Source organism: Geotrypetes seraphini, chromosome 8 (genome assembly GCF_902459505.1).
Source record: "Geotrypetes seraphini chromosome 8, aGeoSer1.1, whole genome shotgun sequence".
NCBI lineage: Eukaryota > Metazoa > Chordata > Amphibia > Gymnophiona > Dermophiidae > Geotrypetes > Geotrypetes seraphini.
In genome coordinates, this window is record NC_047091.1 from 33,972,512 (window position 1) to 33,997,576 (window position 25,065).

The window sequence follows — 25,065 nt, forward strand, 5'->3', positions numbered from 1 at the left end:
CTGCTGGCCTCAATCACCTGTAGTGGAAGACTATTCCAGCGATCAACCACTCTTTCAGTGAAAAAGAATTTCCTGGTGTCACCTCGTAGTTTCCCGCCCCTGATTTTCAACGGATGCCCTCTTGTTGTCGTGGGACCCTTGAAAAAGAAGATATCTTCCTCCGCCTCGATGCGGCCCGTAAGATACTTGAACGTCTCGATCATGTCCCCCCTCTCTCTGCGCTCCTCGAGCGAGTATTGCTGTAATTTGTCAAGCCGTTTTTCGTATGGTAGATCCTTGAGTCCCGAGACCATCCGGGTGGCCATTCTTTGCACCGACTCCAGTCTCAGCACATCCTTGCGATAATGCGGCCTCCAGAATTGCACACAGTATTCCAGGTGGGGCCTCACCATGGATCTATACAATGGCATAATGACTTCCGCCTTACGACTGACGAAACCCCTTCGTATGCAGCCCATGATTTGTCTTGCCTTGGACGAAGCCTGCTCCACTTGATTGGCAGACTTCATGTCCTCACTGACGATTACCCCCAAGTCTCGTTCTGCTACCGTTTTTGCTAGGATCTCGCCATTAAGGGTATAAGACTTGCATGGATTCTGGCTGCCCAGGCGCATAACTTTGCATTTTTTGGCATTGAAGTTGAGTTGCCATGTCCTAGACCATCGCTCCAGTAGGAGTAAGTCGTGCATCATGTTGTCGGGCACTGAATCTTCGTCTTTTGTGCATTTGCCCACTACATTACTCAGTTTGGCGTCATCGGCGAATAATGTTATTTTACCTCAAAGCCCTTCTGCTAAGTCTCTTATAAAGATGTTGAATAGGATTGGGCCCAAGACTGAGCCCTGTGGTACTCCACTAATCACCTCCGTCATTTCGGAGGGGGTGCCGTTCACCACCACCCTTTGGAGCCTACCTCCAAGCCAGCTCCCAACCCATTTCATCAATGTGTTACCTAATCCTATAGAACTCATCTTGCTCAGTAACCTGCGGTGTGGTACGCTATCGAATGCTTTGCTAAAGTCCAGGTACACGATGTCCAGGGACTCCCCAATATCCAGCTTCCCCATTACCCAGTCAAAGAAGCTGATCAGGTTGGATTGGCAGGATCTCCCCTTAGTAAATCCATGTTGTCGGGGATCCCGTAGATTCTCCTCATCCAGGATCTTATCTAATTGGTGTTTGATTAGAGTTTCCATTAGTTTGCTCACTATCGATGTTAGACTCACTGGTCTGTAGTTTGCTGTCTCCATCTTTGAGCCTTTCTTGTGGAGTGGAATGACGTTAGCCGTCCTCCAGTCCAACGGGACGCTGCCTGTACTAAGGGAGAGGTTGAAGAGCGCGGACAGTGGCTCCGCCAAGACATCACTCAGCTCCCTAAGCACCCTGGGGTGCAGGTTGTCCGGCCCCATTGCTTTGTTAACCTTGAGCTTTGACAGCTCACCGTAGACACTGCTGGGCCGGGTAGATGTTCAGGCGCGTCGGGACGCGGTGTTCGGTAAGCGTGTTCTGGTATCGGCCCTTCGGGGGTCCCGCCCGTGAGAGGGACTGCTTTGGTACGTCCCATTTGTAAAGATTAACCTCTACTGGTCTGGAGAGTGCTAAAGAAGGAGAAATTAGGTTCTTACCTGCTAATTTACTTTCTTTTAGCTTCTCCAGACCAGTAGAGGTCCCCACCCTGTCTGTTGTTGTTGGGGCTGTTTCGCGGGCAGTTTTTGTTTTTTGCTGCGGGTTCTAGTATTTTTCTAGGGCCGGGGAGAATTGAAGAACAGCGGCTGTGGCTTAGCTGGCGAGCTGTGGGGACATTTTTCCTTCGGGTATTTCTCCTCTGCATTTTCCAACAGGCATGTTGTTAGTTGTTACTCCTGTTCGGAGTATTGTTTTCTTTTTGTTTTCCAGTTCTTGGTTCTGCTTGGCTATTCGGCAGACTGAGGTAAATAGAGAAGGGAGTATATGATATACTGTCCCACAGTTTTGTTTTCAGTCTCCACCTGCTGGTCATGATTGGATATATACCCATTTGTAAAGATTAACCTCTACTGGTCTGGAGACGCTAAAAGAAAGTAAATTAGCAGGTAAGAACCTAATTTCTCCTTTTGCATCAGAGTTTGAGATTGACTCTCTTTTTTTTTTTTTTTTTTTTGTCCTTCAAAGATTCTGGATCATCATCTTCCTCAGAAGATGAAAGGCCTAAAAAATCAAATGTGAAGAATGGTGAAGTAGGAAGACGACGACGGCATTCTGCCTCTCGGAGTCCATCACCACGGAAAAGGCAGAAAGATTCTTCACCTCGGTAACCTGCTTTCCGTGTACTCTGCATTTGCTGCTGGACACCGCAGCAGGGAGGGAGGGACCCAGCAACCTGGGCGTAGCACTCCTGGGCAAAATGGACAGCTTAGCCACTCCTTGCTTCCTCCTCTGTTCCAGTTCCCTAAAAAAAAAAAAAATACTCCAACTGAATTTTAATTTCTAATCAGCCTTTTAGCCCACCTGGCTCTAACAAAGCCCAAAGAACCAGGCCCAGTCTACACAGGATAACTGACCTACCATCTGCTAGAGACTTAAGAACTGCTGGCTAGTAGAGGGCTGCACAGGATACTTCTAGGGTGGCATTTGAAGCCAGTAGTTCTTAGTCTACATCTTCTGGTAGATGTGCTTATAGCCCACATGTCCGGACTGGTCTAGAGGGAAGCAAGGAGTAAGAGAATTCAGAAAATCCCAGGACCAATGCAGAAAATTCCATTGTGGGAGTAAAGAACAGGAAGAGGGTCACAGGGTTTAGTATGGTGTAGAGAATGACATGGTGACAAAATTCATCACCGTTCCCGTCCCCGCGGATAACCGCGGGAAATAATCCCATGTCATTTTCTAGTGTCTGTTTCAGCCTCGGTCCTTCTACACCAGCATTCTTCAAAGCAAAGCTTGTGGGTCAGTGGTTGTGGCCATTCATACTCTGATTCTTCCCTCTCTCTTTAAAGAATGACATGAAGATGGTTTCCCGCGGTTATCTGCGGGGACGGGAACGGTGATGAATTTTGTCACCGTGTTATTCTCTAGTATGGTGACGTCACTAGTAGTTTCTCAATCCCCCATCCTGTTGTGAGGATAGTCTGGAGCAGACGATAAGGAAACGGTATTAAAGGTGCATATTTCTATCGGAAGTTATATGTCAAATAGAATGATTTTATTTTTCTGTGCTTTCAGGATGCAGTCGGGAAAAAGGTGGCAGTCACCAGTTGCTAAAAGGTAAGGACTGGATTGTGGTAAAACACAAAGTTTCTAAACCCTAAGGGCTTTTTTTAAAAAAGGTGCGCTAGGGCCTTAGCGCGCGCTAGCTGCTACCGCCTCCTCTTGAGCAGGCGATAGTTTTTTGGCTAGCACGCGCTAAAAATGCTAGCGCACCTTTGTAAAAGGAGCCTGAAGTTTCTTTAGAAACCAGTTTGCTAGCAGCATATATGCTTGCAATTTTTTGTAACTTTTTTTTTTGTGTGTGTTCTTAAATAGAAACATCTCGGTTTCTTCTCTACTAAGGTGATTAACTAAAAGGGCATTTTTCAAAATACACTCAAATGAGTTTTGGGAAACTTTTTACAATGAAATTAGGGAAGAAAACCATCTTAATTTTTTTGTCTTTTATTAAATTTTCAGATTTTATGTGTTAGATATTATAGTGCTATATTGGAATTACTTATATGATGTATTTTTGTGCACTTATCGTTTTGATTTGAAAATGAATAAAGAATTTTAAAAACAAATTTTTCAGAAAGGGTAACTTATGGCGGAGATTTCAGATAATTTCTTTTGGGTGCAAATGGCACTTGAATGAAAAGGCAAGACATATTTCTAGAAACATCTCATGCAGCTTCACCTTTAGGATATAAGGCAGAGTGTTGATGTAGAGAAAGCTACCCCCTTCCCACACTAGTAGCGGCTCAGGGTTTGTGTATGGAAGGAAGTACAGGAGCAGTTTCCGCTGCTCTTTTTAGACTACCAGCTAGAGAGTGACACAGGGACAAATTTGTTCCCGTCCCCACAGGAACTCAGTTTCCTCATCCCATCCCCGCAAGTTTTGTCGCTGTCCTTGTCCCTGCCCCATTCCTGTAAGCTCTGCCTTAACCGCACAAGCCTCGAACACTTATATTAAAGTGTTTGAGGCTTGTGCAGATGAGGACGGAGCTTGCAGGAATGGGGCAGAGGCAGGAAAAGAGCTCACCAGAACGGGATGAGAAAATGAGTTCCCTTGGGGAAGGGGAAAAGTTTGTCCCCGTGTCATTCTCTACTTGGAAAAACAGTATAGAAAATTGAATGAATGAATGATGGGAAGAGTTTCAGCCTCTGATAACCAGAGCTGGTATTGTGATATCAAAATGCCTCATTCCACCAATAAGAGCCAACCTCATCAGTGATGTCACAATGGCTTGATTGTCCTAGACTTGGCTCACTTTTACTACATTTTGATTTCTAGAGTGGTGCAGTTTAGAGAATGACACAGGGCCAAATTTTCTCATCCCGTCCCGTGAGTTTTATCGCTGCCCTGTCCCATTCCTGTAAGCTCTTCTTAACTGCACAAGCCTTGAACATTTATGATTTTAAAGTGTTTGAGGCTTGTGCAGATGAAGACAGAGCTTGCAAGGATTGGGCAGGAAAAGAACTCACCTGGATGGGGGAAAAATTTGTCCCTGTGTCATTCTCTACTATCAGCTCAGTTAGAACCAGACTCTGATCGATGACAGTATCATGAGTTTTCATTCAATCCTGAGAGAGGTGGACAGTCACATAGCAGGAGGCAGAGCAGATCGCCTAGTGACATGTCTCCCAGGAGCGAGGACAAAGGACATCTCCGACAGAATCGAGAGAATCCTGGAGGGAGCTGAGACGGAGGAGACAGCAGTGATAATCCACGTCGGGACCAATGACGTCAGCAGAAGGAATTTCAACAGGACTACACTGACCGAGCAGTTTAAGACCCTGGGAAGGAAACTGAAACTGAGGACAAGGAAGATAGCCTTCTCAGAGATCCTGCCAGTACCGAGGGCAGATGCGAGGAGGCAGATCGAGCTGCAAGCAATAAACGGATGGCTGAGGCGATGGTGTGACGAGGAGGGTTTCCTCTTTGTACGGAACTGGACAACCTTCCTGGGGAAAAACAAGCTCTACAGGAGAGACGGACTGTACTTGAGCTCGGCTGGGATGAGGATGCTGGCACGCAACATCCAGAACTGCATAGACATGGCTTTAAACTGATAATGAGGGGAAAGCCGATTGTCGACCTGACCTTGACACGTCGGACCACAGTATCAAACAAGGATACTGAATCAGGAAATGGTGATAGAGGACTAGAGACTGAGTGGGCATTTTTTGGACATAAATCCAAGGACGCATTGCAGGGACCCAAGAAACACCTAGAGCTAAAGGGCAAGAAAAGGAGGAAACAGCTGGAACCAGAGGGATACCCAAAAACCAAGAAACAGACAGAGGACAAGTTAGACACACTACAGGAGGGGGACGACACAGACACACCACAGGAGGAGGGTGAACAGAGCGAGGCTCGGGGACTGGCAGCCCATGAGGAGAACGGCAAGAGCATCAAACCACGAGGAGACTCAAAAGAGAAGGTAACAAACCAGGACTTAAATTGCCTATATACAAATGCCAGGAGCCTAAGGACTAAAATGGGGGAGCTAGAAGTTATAGCCAGTAATAAAGACCTAGACATAATAGGAATCACAGAGACATGGTGGTCCGAGGACAACAAATGGGATGTGGCCCTACCAGGGTACAAACTCTACAGGAGGGACAGGACACATAAGAAGGGTAGAGGAATAGCACTGTATATAAAGGACTCCATTCCTTCAACCAGGATGGAAACAACAGTAAGGGCGGACAGCTTGGAATCACTATGGGTTAAGCTGACAGGAGGGGAAGGAGCAGACACCAAATTGGGACTGTACTATCGCCCACCAGGACAGCCAGAAGCAGACGACCATGACCTGGAGGATGAATTGAGGCAGGTATGCAAAAGTGGAAGGGTGGTGGTTATGGGGGGATTTCAACTTCCCAGGAATAGATTGGAACATTGGACACTCAAATTGCACGAGAGAAACTAAATTCCTAGAAACGATGAGGGACTGTTTCATGGAGCAGCTGGTCACGGAACCAATGCGAGGGGGTGCCACTCTGGACCTAATCCTCAACGGGCTAGAGGGACCCACAAAGGAGGTGGTAGTACTAGCACCATTAGCGATCATAACATGATCCAGTACAAACTAAGCGTAGGAACACCAAAGGTCAAAAGAACCACAACGACAGCACTCAACTACAGAAAAGGAAATTACAAGGCCATGAGGAAAATGGTTGGAAAAAAGCTCAGCAACAGCTCAGGGAAGGTGAAGACCGTAGAAGAAGCCTGGGCCATGCTCAAGGGCACAGTGCACGAGGCACAAGACCTATACGTCCCAAGGTTTAGAAAAGGGTGCAAAAAGAATCGAGCTAGAAATCCAGCGTGGATAACAAATGCAGTAAGAAAGGCGATAAGTGACAAGAAATCATCTTTCAGAAAATGGAAAAAGGACCCAACAAAAGAAAACCAGAAGGAGCACAATAGACACCAGAAAGAATGCCATCGAGAAGTTAGGAAAGCAAAGAGAGAATATGAGGAAAGACTGGCAGGAGAAGCAAGAAACTTCAAACCCTTCTTCAGGTATGTGAAGGGGAAACAACCAGCCAGAGAGGAAGTGGGGCCACTGGACGACGGAGACAGGAAAGGAGTGGTAAAGGAGGAAAAAGAGATAGCTGACAGGAAGTTCTTCTCGTCAGTCTTCACGAGAGAGGACACATCCAATATCCTGGAACCCGAGGAGATTATAAACAGAGACCACGACGAAAAGCTGGTCCAACTAGAGGCGAGCCGAGAGGATGTCCTCCGACAGATAGATAGACTGAAGAGCGACAAATCACCAGGTCCGGACGGCATCCACCCAAGGATAATAAAAGAACTGAGAAACGAAATAGCGGAAACACTTTGTCAAATATGTAATCTATCCATGAAGACTGGGGAAATACCAGAGGACTGGAAAATAGCAAATGTCACACCCATCTTTAAGAAGGGATCAAGGGGAGACCCAGGAAACTATAGGCCGGTAAGCCTGACCTCGGTCCCAGGAAAGATGATGGAAGCACTGGTCAAGGACACAATCTGCGAGCACATAGAAAAAAAATGGACAACTGAAGGAGAGCCAACACGGCTTCTGCAAGGGTAGGTCATGCCTCACGAACTTACTGCACTTCTTTGAGGGGATAAGCAGCCGGATGGATAAAGGGGAAGCCATAGACATCATATATCTTGACTTCTTTAGCACTCTCCAGACCAGTAGAGGTTAACTTTACGAATGGGTATATATCTAATCATGACCAGCAGGTGGAGACTGAAAACAAAACTGTGGGACAGTATATCCTATCCCCTCTTCTCTATTTCCCTCAGTCTTCTTTCAGTCTCCAGCAGGTGTTGAGTGATCTGTACCCATCTCCCTTGGTAGGGCTGTTGGAATTTGTTTAAGGGGTTTGTTGTCCCTGTTTTTAGCCGGACGGAGCTTGGGCGGGCCCTGTTTGGGGGTTCGTCCGACCTCGGGGGTGTCAAACCCGGCGGGTCTCGAGCGGGGTCCCTCCCCCCACTTCCTCCACCTCCCCACATTTTTTTAGAGGAGCCTCAGCAGTAAGCCTTGCCCCTTAAATCAAGCAAGGCATATTGCTTCGAGAGCCTGTGGAGTCTGTTCTGTAAAAAAAAAAAAAAAATCCTGAGGTAGTGCTGGTCTGGAGGGTTGTTTCCCTTTAAGAAAACTGTATTTTACTGTATTTTTTCATCTAACCGGCACTTTTTTCTAGCTAGGTCGCGTATGGAGCAATTGTGCCCTTCTCCGGGGGAGGGGGACACAATTAGGTCCAGCCGCGAGGCACTCGCGGCCGGCCTGAACTCGGCGGTTTGGGTCGGTGAGGTGGTGGAGCTCCGTCGGCAGCGGCTGCAGGCGCCCAGAGCTCCCCGCCGATGGTGCCTCGCGAGTCGGCTTGGAGCAGTGGGGAAGCCCGGTCTTCTCCAACCGCCCACGGAGGGATTCCCCAAAGGATTCCCTCTCAGCTGATTTTTTGACAGCTGATGCCGGCTTGCCTGTTTTAGCGGCTGGGACTGTTCAGTCTTCTCAGCCGCTACAGGCCATGGAGGGAGCTTTTTTGGCGGGAACTTCGCCATTTTCTCTGTCTGGCCCCTCCATTTTGTCTGCAACCTCAGGTGACCTTCCCCCTGTATTGCAAACACAGGGGCAGGTTTTAGTTGGGACCCCTGCTGGGGCAGGGAGTCCCTGGGGACCCCCAGGGGTTTTTTGTCCCCAATTTATTTTCTTTCTTTGTGCAGACAATTGGGGGTCCTACGTGCACCTGGGGGGTTTCGGGGGTGGTTTCCCTCCGCGCCCCCTATGGCTTTGCCTCCCTCTTTTCGTTTGGCGTCCCCTCTTCCTCCTCCCTCATCCAAGCGCCCGCGGGGGGGCTTGGTTTGCGGAATGGTGGTCGGGGGAGCGGGTTGGCATGGTTGAGGACCTGGCTGCTTTGGCGGGCTTCCAGGATCCTCTAGAGGGGACGCCCGCTGGCAGCGGGGCGGCGGGTTTCCCGTCTTCCAGAGCAGATGCGTCCGTGGTGCGCTTTTTATTCTGAGGGATGAGCTTTTAGACCTGATGTAGCAGGTCTCCTTGGTGCTGCATTTTTGAAGTTGCGCCGCCGGAGACCCCGCATATGGGGGCCCCTCTGCTTCAGGGGGTCTGTCCTGTTTCCCGCTCTTTTCCTGGGCGTCAGGATTTTCGGGATTTTGTGTTTCGTCTGGCGCGTAGCATGGCTCGTTTGTATCCCATCCCTGAGGGGGATCGGGCTACTTTAGTATCGCCAGTTGTAGACGCGGTGGTCTCGGCGATTTCTAAGCGGCATATCGTCCCTGTTGAGGGCGGGTCTGCCTTGCGGGACTCTGAGGAGCGCAAATTGGAGAATATCCTTAAGCTCAATTTTCAGGTCTCGGCTTTTGGGGTCCAGGCGACTATTTGTGGGGGGCTGGTCGCTCGCGCCGTTTTGCGGTGGGCTGAGCGCGTCCTGGATCGGGAGTCTGATGACTGGTCTCTGGTGGATCAGGAGGTGGCAAAGATTGAGATGGCGGCCTCGTTCCTCTCTGATGCTCTTTATGACTTAGTGCGGATCTCGGCTAAGTCTATGGCCTTTGGAGTGGCCGCGCGGCGTATTTTGTGGCTGCGCGCTTGGGCGGTGGATGCTGCGTCCAAAGCTAAACTTACTAAATTTCCCTTTCGGGGGTCTTTTTTGTTTGGGGAGGAATTGGATAAGTTGATTCAGACTCTGACGGACTCTAAGGTTCCCCGTCTGCCTGAGGACCGTGCCCGTCCTGCGTCTCGGGGTGGCGCTGCCCGGGGGCGTTTGCGGGAGTTTCGCAAGTATCGCCCTGGGCATGGGGCTGCTTCTTTCCCGGCTCCGGGATTTTCCAGGGGTCGGTTCTTTCAGCGCATGCAGCCCTTTCGGGGGGCGCGTCGGGGGGCAGGGAATCCCTCCGCCGGCTCCCCCGCTTCCCGTCCTGCGCAATGACTCCTTGCCGGCGCCCCCTTTGGTTCCGGTGGGGGCCCGGCTGCGCAAATTTTTCCCCAAAGTGGGCCGAGATCACGTCCGATCAGTGGGTCCTGGAGGTGGTGCGGGACGGTTATGCTCTGGAGTTCGCCCGCTCTCTGCCGGACCTTTTCCTCGCTTCTCCATGTCAGTCTCCAGGGAAGACGCAAGCTTTTCGCCAGACCCTGCAGCGCTTGCTGGATCTCAAGGCAGTGGTGCCGGTGCCTCCTCCGGAGTGGGGCACCGGCAGGTACTCCATTTACTTTGTGGTGCCCAAGAGGGAGGGGACCTTTCGGCCCATCCTGGATTTGAAAGGGGTCAACAGGGCTCTCAAGATTCCTTCTTTCCGCATGGAAACTCTGCGGTCGGTCATTCTGGCGGTTCAGCCGGGGGAGTTCCTCACTTCTCTCGATCTGACGGAGGCCTACTTGCATGTTCCCATTCGGGACTCTCATCAGCGCTTCCTGTGCTTTGCGATCTTGGGGCGGCTCTATCAGTTCTGTGCGCTTCCCTTTGGTCTGGCCACGGCTCCCCGGACGTTCACCAAGGTGATGGTGGTCGTCGCGGCAGCCTTGCGGTCGGAGGGCATCCTGGTTCACCCCTACCTAGACGACTGGTTGATTCGGGCAAAGTCGTTGCAGGAGAGCTCCCGGGTTACGGCTCGGGTGGTGGAGTTTCTCCGGTCGCTGGGCTGGGTGGTCAACCTTTCCAAGAGTCGGTTGGTCCCGGCTCAGCGCCTGGAGTACTTTGGGGTTCTGTTCGACACCTCCTTGGGGAAGGTCTTCCTTCCAGAGGCCCGGGTGAGCAATTTGCAATCGCAGAATCGCCTGCTTTTGGCGTCCCGGTGTCCTCGGGCGCGAGATTTCCTCCAGGTCTTGGGGTCGATGGCGGCGTCCCCTGGACGTGGTGAGGTGGGCGCGGGCCCACATGCATCCTCTTCAGTATGCTCTGCTCCGGAGGTGGTCTTCCCAGAGGCAAGATTTGGATGTTCCGGTGCCCCTGCGGGGGTTGGCGCGCGGCAGCCTGCGCTGGTGGCTCCGGACCCCTCACCTGTTCAGGGGGTGGGTCTGGATCTCCCGCAGTGGACGGTGCTCCTGACGGATGCGAGTCTCCTGGGTTGGGGGGCTCAGTGTTTGGGTCACTCAGCTCAGGGCACCTGGTCCGCGGAGGAGGCCGCCTGGTCGATCAACGTGTTGGAGACCAGAGCGGTCCGTCTGGTGCTGTTAGCTTTCCACTCCCTTTTGCTGGGCAAGTCGGTCAGAGTGCTGTCGGACAATGCCACGGCGGTGGCTTATGTCAATCGTCAGGGGGGCACCAGGAGCACTCCGGTGGCGCAGGAGGCGGCTCTGCTCATGGGTTGGGCGGAGTCCCATCTGCTGGACCTCTCGGCCTCTCATATAGCCGGGGTAGAAAATGTTCAGGCAGACTTCCTCAGTCGTCACTTCCTAGATCCAGGAGAGTGGTGTCTCGGCGCCGGGGCGTTTCAGTTGATAGTGCAGGCTTGGGGGCAGCCCCTGATGGACCTGGTGGCCACGGTGGCAACGCCAAAGTGCCCCGCTTCTTCAGTCGTCGCAGGGACGGTCTGGCCGAGGATCTGGATGCTCTGGTCCAGCCGTGGCCAACGGAGGGGCTGTTGTATGTGTTCCCTCCTTGGCCGCTGGTGGGCAGAGTGCTTCTTCGCATTGTTCACCATCCGGGTCGGGTGGTGCTGGTGCCTCCGGATTGGCCTCGACGTCCGTGGTATGCGGATCTGGTGAGGCACCTGGTGACGGATCCTCTTCCTCTGCCTCTCTCGGACGACCTTCTGACGCAGGGTCCCATTCCCATGTTCGACCCGTCTCCCTTCTGTCTTACGGCATGGTTCTTGAAAGGGGTCGCCTTAGCAAGAAGGGATATTCAGACAAGGTGATCTCTACACTGTTGGGGTCCCGGAGGCTTTCTACCTCTCGGGCTTATGTGCGGGTTTGGCGTCTCTTTGAGGAATGGTGTCGGGCGCGGGGAGTGTCCTCTTTTCGCGCTTCCCTGCCTAACATTCTAGAGTTCTTGCAGGATGGCCTGGATAGAGGCCTGGCTTGGTTTTCTCTCCGGGTTCCTCTTGCGGCCCTGTCGGCTTTTCGAGGGCTGGTGTCAGGTCAGCGTTTGTCGGCTCTTCCTGATGTGATTCGGTTTTGCGGGCGGCCAAGTTGCTTAGGCCTCCCCTACGGCCCTCGGTTCCTTCTTGGGATCTTAATCTGGTTCTCTCTGTTTTTGGTGCGCTCGCCTTTCGAGCCCTTGGACGACTGTTCTTTGAAGGACCTTACTTTGAAGGCGGTCTTTTTGGTGGCCATTACTGCTGCTAGGCGTGTTTCTGAGCTGCAGGCTTTCTCTTGTAGGGCTCCCTTCTTGGAGTTTTCTAGGGAGCGGGTCGTCTTGCGGCCTGTTCCTTCCTTTCTGCCGAAGGTTGTTTCTCCTTTTCATGTCAATCAATCAGTGGTTCTCCCGGTCTTGGGTGGTCGGGAGGGCTCTTCTGAGCAACGGCAGCTGCGCAAGTTGGATGTCGGTCGGGTCCTTCGCTCTTATGTGCAGCGGACCCAGGAATTCCGGAAGTCCGATCATCTTTTTGTCCTTCTGGCGGGTCCTCGTCGGGGAGCTGGCGCTTCTAAGGCTACTATTGCGCGCTGGATCAAGGAGACGATTGCTTCCGCTTATCTTCTGAAACAGCAGCCTGTTCCGGAGTTTCTCAAGGCTCATTCCACTCGGGGTCAGGCGGCTTCTTGGGCTGAGTCGTCGCTCGTGCCTCCAGTGGATATTGGTAAGGCTGCGGTTTGGTCCTCCTTGCATTCCTTTGTTCGTCATTATCGGGTTGATGTGCAGGCGCGTCGGGACGCGGTGTTCGGGGAGCGTGTACTGGTATCGGCCCTTCGGGGGTCCCGCCCGTGAGAGGGACTGCTTTGGTACGTCCCATTCGTAAAGTTAACCTCTACTGGTCTGGAGAGTGCTAAAGAAGGAGAAATTAGGTTCTTACCTGCTAATTTACTTTCTTTTAGCTTCTCCAGACCAGTAGAGGTCCCCACCCTGTCTGTTGTTTTTGTTCGGGCTGTTGCGCGGGCAGTTTTTTGTGTTTTGCTGCGGGTTCTAGTATTTTTCTAGGGCCGGGGAGAATTAAAGAACAGCGGCTGTGGCTCGGCTGGCTTAGCTGGCGAGCTGTGGGGACATTTTCCTTCGGGTATTTCTCCTCTGCATTTTCCAACAGCATTTTTTGGGTATGTTAATTGTTACTCCTGTTCGGAGTATTGTTTTCTTTCTGTTTTCCAGTTCTTGGTTCTGCTTGGCTATTCGGCAGACTGAGGGAAATAGAGAAGAGGGGATAGGATATACTGTCCCACAGTTTTGTTTTCAGTCTCCACCTGCTGGTCATGATTAGATATATACCCATTCGTAAAGTTAACCTCTACTGGTCTGGAGAAGCTAAAAGAAAGTAAATTAGCAGGTAAGAACCTAATTTCTCCTTCCAAAAAGCCTTCGATAAGGTACCCCACGAAAGGCTGCTAAAGAAGCTGTGGAATCACGGGGTGCAAGGGGATGTCCACCGATTGATTAGGCACTGGCTGGCAGGCAGAAAACAGAGGGTTGGAGTAAAAGGGCACTACTCAGACTGGCAATGGGTCACGATTGGAGTTCCACAGGGATCGGTGTTAGGACCGCTCCTATTCAACGTGTTTATCAACGACCTGGAGACGGGGACGAAATGTGAGGTCATTAAATTTGCTGATGACACCAAACTCTGCAACAGGGTCAAAACCATGGAGGATTGTGAAGACCTGCAAAGGGACCTGACGAGAATGGAGGAGTGGGCAAAAAAGTGGCAAATGAGTTTCAACATAGAGAAATGCAAGGTCATGCACGTAGGGAAAAGGAACCCGATGTTCAGCTACAAAATGGGGGGAATATTGCTAGGGGTGAGCAATAGAGAATGACACGGTGAAAAAATTGGTCCCCGTCACCGCCCCGTCCCCGTCTCACCATCCCCGTCACCGCCCCGTCCCCGTCTCACCATCCCCGTCACCGCCCCGTCCCCGTCTCACCATCCTCTTCACCGCCCCGTCACCGCCACTGCCACCCCATTCACCGCCCCGTCACCGCCACTGCAATCCCATTCACTTTTCTTTATTTACGTATAAAGGAAACATTCTTTAAAACTTTAAAACTTAGTTAAATATTAGTTAATAACTATACAAAAACAAAACACGCAGAGAAAAAATTAATTAATATAAATTCCCTGACTTCCCTGCACTGTCCCCCCTTGAAGGTCTGTCCCCATCCTGAAAGCCTGATGCCCCCCCCCCCCGACGTCCGATACATCCCTCCCCCCGAAGGGACCGCCCGACTCCCCAACAATATCGGGCCAGGAGGGAGCCCAAATCCTCCTGGCCACGGCGACCCCCTAACCCCACCCCGCACTTACATTACGGGCAGGAGGGATCCCAGGCCCTCCTGCCCTCGACGCAAACCCCCCTCCCCCCAACGACCGCCCCCCCAGCTTCAAAATGATGCCTGAAGTTACCTTGGGGGTTCTGAGCACTATTAATTTTAATTTATTACAGCACTCCAGAAATATTTTTCTAATTGTTTTAACTTGGAAAAGCGAACCAGGATTGTCTTAATGAAAGGCTTATGTTCTGCACTGCAGCCCTCCTGCCCTCGACGCAAACCCCCCTCCCCCCAACGACCGCCCCCCCCCAGCCGACCCGCGACCCCCCTGGCGACCCCCACGACCCCCCCACCCCCCTTCCCCGTACCTTTGGTAGTTGGCCGGACAGACGGGAGCCAAAACCGCCTGTCCGGCAGGCAGCCAACAAAGGAATGAGGCCGGATTGGCCCATCCATCCTAAAGCTCCGCCTACTGGTGGGGCCTAAGGCGCGTGGGCCAATCAGAATAGGCCCTGGAGCCTTAGGTCCCACCTGGGGGCGCGGCCTAAGGCACATGGTCGGGTTGGGCCCATGTGCCTCAGGCCGCGCCCCCAGGTGGGACCTAAGGCTCCAGGGCCTATTCTGATTGGCCCACGCGCCTTAGGCCCCACCAGTAGGCGGAGCTTTAGGATGGATGGGCCAATCCGGCCTCATTCCTTCGTTGGCTGCCTGCCGGACAGGCGGGTTTGGCTCCCGTCTGTCCGGCCAACTACCAAAGGTACGGGGAAGGGGGGTGGGGGGATCGTGGGGGTCGCCAGGGGGGTCGCGGGTCGGCTGGGGGGCGGTCGGAGGTTCTTGGGGGGGCGGTCGATGGGGGGGAGGGGGGTTTGCGTCGAGGGCAGGAGGGCCTGGGATCCCTCCTGCCCGTAATGTAGTGCGGGGTGGGGTTAGGGGGTCGCCGTGGCCAGGAGGGTTTGGGCTCCCTTCTGGCCCGATATTGTCGGGAAGTCGGCGGTCCTTCGGGGTGGGGGTGCGAGTGGTCCTGCCGGGGGGGGGGATGTATCGGACGTCGGGGAGTCGGCCGGGCAAGAGGGCTTGGGCTCCCTCTTGCTCCGATCGCGGGTGCGGGTGGGAGCGCGTGCGAGCGGTCGTTCGGGGTGGGGGTGCGAGCGGTCCTGCTGGGGGGTGAATCGGGCGTCGGGCGGTAAATAGCGGTTCCTAGAAGGGGGTACATTGGCCCGCGGGGACAAACCTGTTCACCGTTTCCCGCGGTCGGTGAATGGCCTTGTCCCCGTCACCGCAGCGACTGCTAGTTTTCTTCCCCGTTTTCGGCGGTGACCCGCGGCTTAAATGCGGTGGCCGCGGGTAAACCGTCACCGTGTCATTCTCTAGTGAGCAACCTTGAAAGAGACCTGGGGGTGATGGTGGACACAACTTTGAAACCATCAGCGCAGTGTGCGACAGCCTCAAAGAGAGCAAACAGAATGCTGGGCATCAAAAAGGGTATCGCAACCAGGACAAAGGAAGTTATCATGCCGCTGTATCGTGCAATGGTGCACCCGCACCTGGAGTACTGTGTCCAGTACTGGTCGCCGTAACTCAAGAAAGACATGGCAGTACTCGAAGGAGTCCAGAGAAGAGCAACTAAGCTGATAAGAGGTATGGAAAACTTTACATACGCCGTCAGGTTGAAAATGCTGGGGCTGTTCTCCCTGGAGAAGAGGAGACTTAGAGGAGACATGATAGAAACCTTCAAGATCCTGAAGGGCATAGAGAAAGTGGATAAGGACAGATTCTTCGAACTGCAAAGAACCACGAGCACAAGGGGTCACTCGGAGAAATTGAAAGGGGGCAGGTTTAGAACCAATGCTAGGAAGTTCTTTTTTACCCAGAGGGTGGTGGATGCATGGAATGCTCTTCCGAAGGTTGTAGTAAGCGAGAGCACAGTAAAGGGGTTTAAGGAAGGTTTGGATAGGTACCTAAAGGATAAAGGGATTGAGGGGTACAGATAGCAGCAGAGGTAGGTTATAGAAGTAGAGGTAGATTATAAAGGTCAAGAATTCACTTCACAGGTCAAGGACCTGGTGGGCTGCCGCGGGAGCGGGCCGCTGGGCGAGATGGACCTCCAGTCTGACCCAGTGGAGGCAACTTCTTATGTTCTGTTTCCCTCCTTCCACTCAATGTAGTCCAGCCCTCACAGCATGCAGTTTGATACCTCTGGAACCCAAATTTGTGCACCCAGAGTACAGTGTCTAGGTGGTTGCATTCCATGGTGGGGGGCACCCAGGCTTCCCCCCCTCCTTTCCAGGGACTAAGAACGCTACCTCTGAAGCATCTGTAGCTTACACAAGGGACAGAAGCTGTATCATAAAAACATAAGAATAGCCTTACTGGGTCCTCATAGTGCTTTCTTGCTAACTCCTTGCCATATCATTTATAACATATGACAAAAAGAGACTTCTTCCTCCATCCTAGAGATTAATTTATTCTAAAGGTAGACAACTCTGGAAAATTTTAAATCTATGTCCCCCTTAGTATTCTTTGTTTTTTTTTTTGTTTGTTTTCTCTTCTTTCAAAAATATTGTGTTCTTCCCCATCTTTCTTTGAGTATCTAGTTGACTGTTTTTTGTGTGTGTTTTTCCCACTATTTGTAATTTAACTTCTTTTTTTTAATATTTACTTTTATTGTAATTTTTTTCTAATTACCAAACATTATCTAAAACCCATAATTATCCCTTAAAATTTTATCTCATCGTTTATTCTATTACTTCAAAGTTGAAATGCAATTCTTGTTTTTAGTTTGGATGTAATCCGCCTTGAACCGCAAGGTAATGGCGGAATAGAAATCACTAATGTAATGTAAACTGCTTAGACATTAGATAAGCGGTATATCAAGATTTAAATAAACTTGTAAAGACATTGGCTTGTTAGATTCCTTTTTGTTGCTTTATGTACAATCTTTTTTAAATGGCTTGTTAAAGGTCATAGCAGTAGAATACAAGTTAGGGAAGCACATCTCTTATTTGCATGCTCTGCCTTCTTTATTCAGGAGAAGGAGGAGCCTCTCGCCCCCTCCAGCCAGAAGGCGGCGCACTCCTTCCCCTGTTCCACCTCTAAGGCGACGTAGAACACCCTCTCCACCAAGACGCAGGTAAACGTTAGCATTACTTTGTATTACTAATACAGGAAACCTTAAGTTTTCAGAGTATCGGTTTGATAGCATGCATTGCTCTTTGATTAATACAGTAGACTCTGTTAACCGGAACTCAATTAACCAGAACTCTCAAGCAACCAGGAAAAAAACTCTAAGAAATACAATAATACTGTAATCATTTTCTGGTGGAAATTTAAGTATAAATTTGGCATGGCACACCTGAGTACGCCCACCCTTTGCCTATCACATGACCAGTATTTTGGAGCAGTTTATGGTATGGGGTATAGTATTAGATAGGCCTATTTTTTAATAATAACTCTCAAGCAACCAGAAACTACATTTATCTGGCACCTCTGAATCCCCATGGATGCCAGTTAGCTGAGAGTTTACTTTAGTAATGTTAGAACAGTGTAGTACCAGCAAACTCTGAAGTGCACATCTTAAAGGGACTTGTAGATAGTGACTTTATCGTAATTACTACATGTTGGGAATATGGTTAAAAAACTTTCTTTTGATAATATGCATTATCCCAGGACAAGCAGGCATGATATTCTCACATGTGGGTGACGTCATCTACAGAGCCCCAGCGCGGACAGCTTTTCAAGCAAACTTGATTGAAGTTTCAAGTTAGCTACACTGCACCACGCATGTGCATGCCTTCTTGCCCACTAGAGGGCGCATCCCCACCTCGTGGTCCTCAGTTCAGTCTTTTCCGCGGAGCCAGAAGCCCTGTGGAATTTGTGCTCTTCTTTTTTAGCCTTCTGACACCGCGGCTGAGTGTTTCCCTCTCGGTCGCTGTGCTTACTTTGTTTTTTTAATTTATTTGTGTATCGGTTTTCGTCGAAAAAAAAAAACAAAAAACTTTTATTTTTCTTTTGTTCGGCTCCGGGGGCTCCCGGGAGCCGCGGCCGCGGGACCTCGTTCGTTCCCGGCCGGGTTTCGTGTCCATGTCCCGTCCCTTGACGGGTTTTAAAAAGTGCACCCGGTGCGATCGTCTCCTTTCGATCACCGATCCTCACCGGTGGTGCTTACTTTGTCTGGGTCCTGAGCACCCGACCGACTCCTGCACTCGGTGCTCTACTTTTCAAACCAGGGCCCTCCGCCGCCGTCGCGCTCGTATGGCGGAGCTCTTTGCGGTGGACACCGTGGCGGGGAAGGCCTCGACGTCGGCCTCGGCTTCGGCCCCGGCCTTGACCTCGGCCTCGTCTCCCTCGACCTCGCCCCGACAGCCCGCTTCGTCGAAGCCGGTCTCCTCGACGGGGGCGGGTGGGTCGTCCTCGGCCCCGCCCCGAGCGTCGAAGTCGGGTGCCCCGCGGAAATACTCGAGACCGAGGTCGCCCTCGAGGGAGCACCCGCCGGCCCCGGATCTACCGGCCATGATGGCGGTGCCGGCCTTTCAGGACTTACTCCGTGCGCTCATTACCTCGGAGCTGTCCGGTGCCCTCGCGCACCTCCAGCCGCCTTCGGCGGTCCCTGCGTCGGCGGCCTCGGTCTCGATACCCTCGACTTCGGCCCCCGGGACGGCTTCGGCCTCGGCCCCGGCCTTGCCCTCGACCTCGGCTGACCAGCCTGAGCGGAGCGTGCGGCCTCGGGACAAGGTGCGGAGGGTTCGGAGGATCTCTTCCTCTTCGTCCTCGTCGAGGTCCTCCCGGGGCTCCTCGCCCTCGGGTCGGCCTCGGGCGAAGCGTCGGTCGAGGAAGCCCAAATGTCAACGGGTCTCTCCTCGACGACCGGGGCCGAGACCCTTCGGGTCTCCGAGCTTCGCCTCGATAATCCGAGGCTTCTCCATTCCTCCGAGGTTGAGTACTCGAGGGACTCTTCGCCAAGACGGAGGGGGCGTGCCTCGGTCCCCCATACCCCGGGGACTTCCCGCAGGGGTTCCTCGGGGCATGGCCGGTCCCCGACCCCGTCGAGGTCGCTTGGTGCGGCCTCTTGGGGTTCGGGTTCGGGCACGGGGAAGGCACCTCGTTATTCTCGTGAGGCTTCCCCTTCCTTCTTGGCGACGAGGGCTTCTCGTTCTCCCTCGCCGCCTTCGAAGCCCTCCTCCTTTTCATGATTTGTACTTGATATGGGGAGGGCTTTGGACTTTGATCTGGCGTTAGGGTCGCAATACACGAAGGAATTTTTGGAGGAGCAGGATTTGCCCTCTCCTCCCAGAGAGACTCCCCGGCTGCCTCTTAACAAGGTTCTACACCAGACCTTCCTGAGGAACTTGGACTCCCCTCTTACAGTCACAGCAGTTCCATCTAAGATGGAGTCTAAATACCGCACAGTCCCTTGTAAGGGCTTCGAAAAAGCGCAGTTGTCTCACCAGTCGTTGCTGGTGGAGTCGGCGTTGAAGAAGTCCCAGCCTTCTCGGGTCTCTGCTGCGGTTCCCCCCGGGCGGGAGGGGCGGACCCTGGACAAGTTTGGTCGTCGCCTCTATTCCAACTCCTTGATGGCCGCCAGGGTCCTTAATTACGCATTCACCTTCTCCTCCTATTTAAGGCTGATGGTGAAGGCATTGCCCAGGTATTATGGAGTCATGCCCGATTCCCATAAGAAGGATTTTGGAGCCTTTATGGCCAATTTATCTCAGCTGCGTCTCTACCTCTTTCACGCAGTTTACGATGCCTTTGAATTGGCCTCTCGCGTATCCGCCTTTGCGGTGGCGATGCGCCGTCTCGCATGGCTTCGTACTTTGGATATGGACCTGAACTTGCAAGAACGTCTGGCCAATGTCCCCTGTGTTGGCTCCGAGTTGTTCGACGAGTCCTTGGAGGCGGCGACCAAACGCTTGTCCGAACATGAGCACTCTATTGCCTCGTTGGTCCGTCCTAAACCCCGGGCTCCGCCGCAGAAGCCGTTTAGACCTCCTCCCCGGCGGTACCCGCAGAAGTAGACGCCGGCCTTCTCGAGGCCTCCGCCCCGGCGTCCCCCGCAGCAGGGCAGAGCGTCCCAACCAAAGCCTCAGGCGCAAGGAGCGTCTAAACCCGCTCCATCTTTTTGACGTGATGCGCGGTTGGGGGCGGGCCCCCTCCGCACTGTTGAAGGACCCCCTTCCTATCGGGGGCCGATTGCAGGCCTTTATTCCAGCCTGGGCCGAGATCACGTCGGATGCTTGGGTGCTCCGGATGATCTCCGAAGGCTACTCGCTAAACTTCTTAGCCAGTCCGCCGGAACATCCGCCGGGGGCTTCTCTTGGCTGTCGAGACCAGCTTCCTCTTCTCCTGTCGGAAGCCAAGTCCTTGTTGAGCCTTCGGGCGGTGGAGCCTGTTCCCCCGAACCAAAGGGGACGGGGGTTTTACTCCCGGTACTTTTTGGTCCCGAAGAAGACAGGGGACTTACGCCCAATTCTGGACCTCCGAAGGCTCAACAAGTTTCTTGCCCGGGAGAAGTTCCGTATGTTGTCTCTCCCAGTCCTGTACCCTCTGTTAGACTCAGGGGACTGGATGTGCTCCCTGGACCTAAAGGAAGCATATACTCATGTTCCGGTGCATCCCGCCTTCCGCAAGTTCTTACGGTTCCAGGTGGGGGATTGCACCTCCAGTATCGCGTCCTTCCCTTCGAGCTGGCCTCGTCTCCTCGGGTCTTCACGAAGTGTATGGTGGTGGTCGCGGCTGCCCTGAGATCCCGGGGGCTGCAGGTCTTCCCCTACCTGGACGATTGGCTGATCAAGGCTTCATCCCGGGAGGGGGTTATCTCAGCGACCCAATAGACTATCATTTTTCTTCAACGTCTGGGGTTCGAGGTAAATTTTCCCAAATCGCAGCTGTGCCCAACTCAATCCCTTCAGTTTATCGGGGCTGTGCTGGACACGGTTCGCCTTCGTGCGTTCCTTCCCTCGTCGAGACTGGAGGCTCTGGTTCGCCTGGCCCGTCAGATTTTGCTGCAGCGCTCCGTCTCTGCACACAGGCTGATGATTCTACTCGGCCACATGGCTTCGACAGTTCATGTCACGCCGTTTGCCCGATTGCATCTGAGACTCCCTCAGTGGACCTTGGCCTCCCAGTGGCATCAGGATCGAGACCCGCTCTCCCTTCCTGTGACGGTCACTCCTTCCTTGAGACGATCGCTCCGTTGGTGGACCAACTCTTCCAATCTTTCTGGGGGTTTGCTCTTTCTCGTCCCTCCGCATCGCAAGGTCCTGACCACGGACTCTTCGGAGTACGCGTGGGGGGCTCACCTCGACGGTCTGCGGACTCAAGCGCTATGGTCGGCGGAGGACCGTCTTTGTCACATCAATGTGTTGGAGCTTCGTGCCATTTTTCTGGCAGCTCGAGCGTTCGGGTCATCTGCTGCGCAATCAGGTGGTCCTGGTACGGACGGACAACCAAGTGGCAAAGTATTATGTAAACAAGCAAGGGGGGAACGGGCTCTTGGTCCCTGTGCCGGGAAGCTTTGCGCCTTTGGGAATGGGCGACCTCCCAGAACATCTTCCTGCGGGCGGTTTACATTCAGGGAGAGAAGAATTGTCTGGCCGACAAACTCAGTCGTCTTCTCCAGCCACACGAGTGGTCGCTAGACTCCCGAGTTCTGTGCGAGGTCTTCGACCGCTGGGGGACTCCTCAGGTGGATCTGTTTGCCTCCCCGGAGACTCGCAAACTGCCCCTCTATTGTTCACGGATTTACTCCCAGGACCGTCTCGAGGCAGATGCCTTCCTTCTCGACTGGGGAGGGAGATTCCTTTATGCGTTTCCTTCTTTTCCTCTGATCTTGAGGACGTTGGTTCACCTCAAGTCATCCAGAGCCACTATGATTCTCATCGCGCCTCGTTGGCCTCGTCAGCACTGGTTCTCCCTGCTCCTTCAACTAAGTGCCAGGGAGCCTCTACTTCTGCCTGTGTTTCCCTCTCTGCTGTCTCAGAGTCGGGGTTCGCTGTTGCATCCCAATCTTCAGTCATTACATCTGACGGTTTGGTTCCTTTCCCCCTGACTTCGGAGGTCAGGGAGGTGTTGGAAGCCTCGCGCAAGGCCTCGACTCGGCTTTGTTATTCCCAGAAGTGGACCAGATTTTCATCCTGGTGTACCTCGCACCATCTGGATCCGAGTTTGGTTCCGGTGTCCTCGGTTCTGCAATATTTGTTGCATTTGTCCAAGTCTGGGCTGAAGACGACTTCCATCCGGGTGCATCTCAGTGCTATTGCTGCTTTCCATCGGCATTTAGAGGGACGTTCTCTCTCTCTTCATCCTCTGGTGGTTCGTTTCATGAGGGGTTTAGTTAATGTTAATCCTCCTCTGAAACCTCCTCCTGTAGTTTGGGATCTTAATGTGGTCCTGGCTCAGCTGATGAAACCTCCTTTTGAGCCGATTGATAAGTCTCTTCTTAAGTTTCTCACTTGGAAGGTGGTCTTTTTACTTGCGCTCACGTCGGCTCGTCGGATTAGTGAGCTACAGGCTTTGGTTGCGGACCCGCCCTTTACTGTGTTCCATCATGACAAGGTGGTTCTTCGCACCCATCCTAAATTTCTGCCTAAGGTTGTGTCTGATTTCCACCTCAATCAGTCTATTGTTCTTCCGGTGTTCTTCCCCAAGCCCCACTCTCATCCTGGTGAGGCGGCGCTTCACACGCTTGACTGTAAGAGGGCGTTGGCTTTTTATCTCCAACGTACCAAGTCTCATCGGAAGGTTCCTCAATTATTTTTGTCCTTTGATCCTAATCGGATGGGACATCCTATTTCCAAGCGCACCTTGTCCAACTGGCTAGCTGCTTGTATTTCTTTTTGCTACGCTCAGGCTGGTCTCACGCTCCATGGTCGAGTCACGGGGCATAAGGTCCGGGCTATGGCAGCTTCTGTTGCTTTCCTCCGGTCTACTCCTGTGGAGGACATATGTAAAGCTGCCACTTGGTCTTCGGTTCATACGTTCACCTCCCACTACTGTCTGGACACTTTGTCCAGAAGCGACGGCCGGTTTGGCCAGTCGGTGTTACGTAACCTGTTTTCCTAAATTGCCATCCTCCCACCTGCCCTTTTTTGGTTAGCTTGGAGGTCACCCACATGTGAGAATATCATGCCTGCTTGTCCTGGGATAAAGCACAGTTACTTACCGTAACAGGTGTTATCCAGGGACAGCAGGCATATATTCTCACAACCCGCCCTCCTCCCCGGGTATGGCTTCTTTGCTGGTTATGGAACTGAGGACCACGAGGTGGGGATGCGCCCTCTAGTGGACAAGAAGGCATGCACATGCGTGGTGCAGTGTAACAAACTTGAAACTTCAATCAAGTTTGCTTGAAAAGCTGTCCGCGCTGGGGCTCTGTAGATGACGTCACCCACATGTGAGAATATATGCCTACTGTCCCTGGATAACACCTGTTACGGTAAGTAACTGTGCTTAATTTGCAACCTTTCTTACATCCCCTTTTACTAAACCGCGAAGCGGGTACTAGCGCAGGGAGCCATGCTGAATGCTCTGCACTGCTCCCAAAGGTCATAGAGTTCCTATGAGCATTGGGAGCAGCACGGATCCTTGCCCTAATAATAACTGCTGTCACAGTTTAGTAAAAGGGGGGGTTAGCCAGGGGGAATGGATAGGTTGAGGTGTTTGGCTTGGTTGATGCGTGGCTTGGTATTTGCATGGAACAGTCTCCCAGAAGAGGTGGCGGAGACAGAGACTGTCTGAATTCAAAAGGCCTGGGATAGGCATGTGGGATCTCTCGGAGAGAGAAAGAGATAATGGTTACTGCGGATGGGCAGGCTAGATGGTCCATTTGGTCTTTATCTGTCATCATGTTTCTATGTAAGCCAGTTGGACTTTCTTGTGGAGGCAACATATACAGTATATTAAAAAATTTCTCCCTCAATATTCACGGGGGTTAAGGGCAAAGCCAGCCCGCGAAGAATTATAGGGCCGACTGACCCACCCCAGCTCCCTCCCAGATCCCTCCACAACTTACTTTTGACAGCCTGGTGGTCTAGTGGTGAAGCAGGGCAGGAGCAATCTTTGTACACTCCTGCCCTATGCAGAGCCACAAACAAAAATGGCTGCTGTGAGTTTCCGCTGTAGTCTCTTGAGACAGTCCGGAAGGGGGGGAAAACCTGCAAATAATCGAAGTTGCGAGTGCCAAACCTACAAATATTGAAAAGGAAGTGTACTTAAAAGTATCTGACACTACTTGTTTAGCAAAGTCTTTTTTATGGTTTTATGAGCATTGTGAATCATTCCTTAATGTTGAAAAAAAATGGCAAGAACCTGTGCAATATCCCCCACAAACTAATGCCTTTATTAGTATTCCTCTGCTAAGTGAACACTTTGCAAGAAAACCTGCAAAATTTTAAGTGTTCTTTTTTTTTTCCAGCTTGTTTTTATTTTTCTGTGCTACTAAACTATTGTTTATTTAGGCAATCTAAATCTTTCTCCTCTCTCAATTTTGGTGTTCTAGGTCGCCATCTCCTCCACGCAGACGCTCTCCTTCTCCTCGGAGGTACTCTCCTCCAATTCAGAGGAGGTACTCTCCTTCCCCACCTCCTAAAAGGAGAACATCTTCACCTCCACATCACCCTCCTCCACCTCCTAAGCGAAGGTCATCTCCCTCTCCTCCAGCCAAGCATCGAGTTTCACATTCACCACCACCAAAACAGCGAAGTTCTCCCGTGACAAAGAAACGTTCCCCCTCAGTGTCTTCAAAGCATAGGAAAGGGATCACCTCCAATTAGAACCAGTCGTGAAACTCACTCTCCGCCTCAAAATAAACGGCATTCACCCTCTCCACGGCCTAGACCCCAACGGAGCTCTGCATCACCACCACTGCTTCGGGGAGCTTCTCCATCCCCACCACGAAGACAGCAATCCCCATCTCCAAGCACTAGACCTATCCGCAGGGTGTCGAGGACTCCAGAGCCCAAGAAAATAAGCAAGTAAGATCATTATTCATATGTCCAAGGGGCAGTTAAAAGGAGC

The 25,065-nt window shown here is 52.2% G+C and overlaps 1 protein-coding gene across 1 annotated transcript in view; it reads left to right on the top strand.

The window, feature by feature from the left end:
* SRRM1 (serine and arginine repetitive matrix 1) overlaps window positions 1–25,065 on the top strand; it is a 98,604-nt gene that overhangs the window by 67,008 nt on the left and 6,531 nt on the right. The window contains 5 exon segments of the mRNA XM_033954892.1: window positions 2,152–2,290; window positions 3,202–3,243; window positions 17,081–17,182; window positions 24,548–24,800; window positions 24,802–25,022. Coding sequence (XP_033810783.1) covers window positions 2,152–2,290; window positions 3,202–3,243; window positions 17,081–17,182; window positions 24,548–24,800; window positions 24,802–25,022 — 757 coding nt within the window.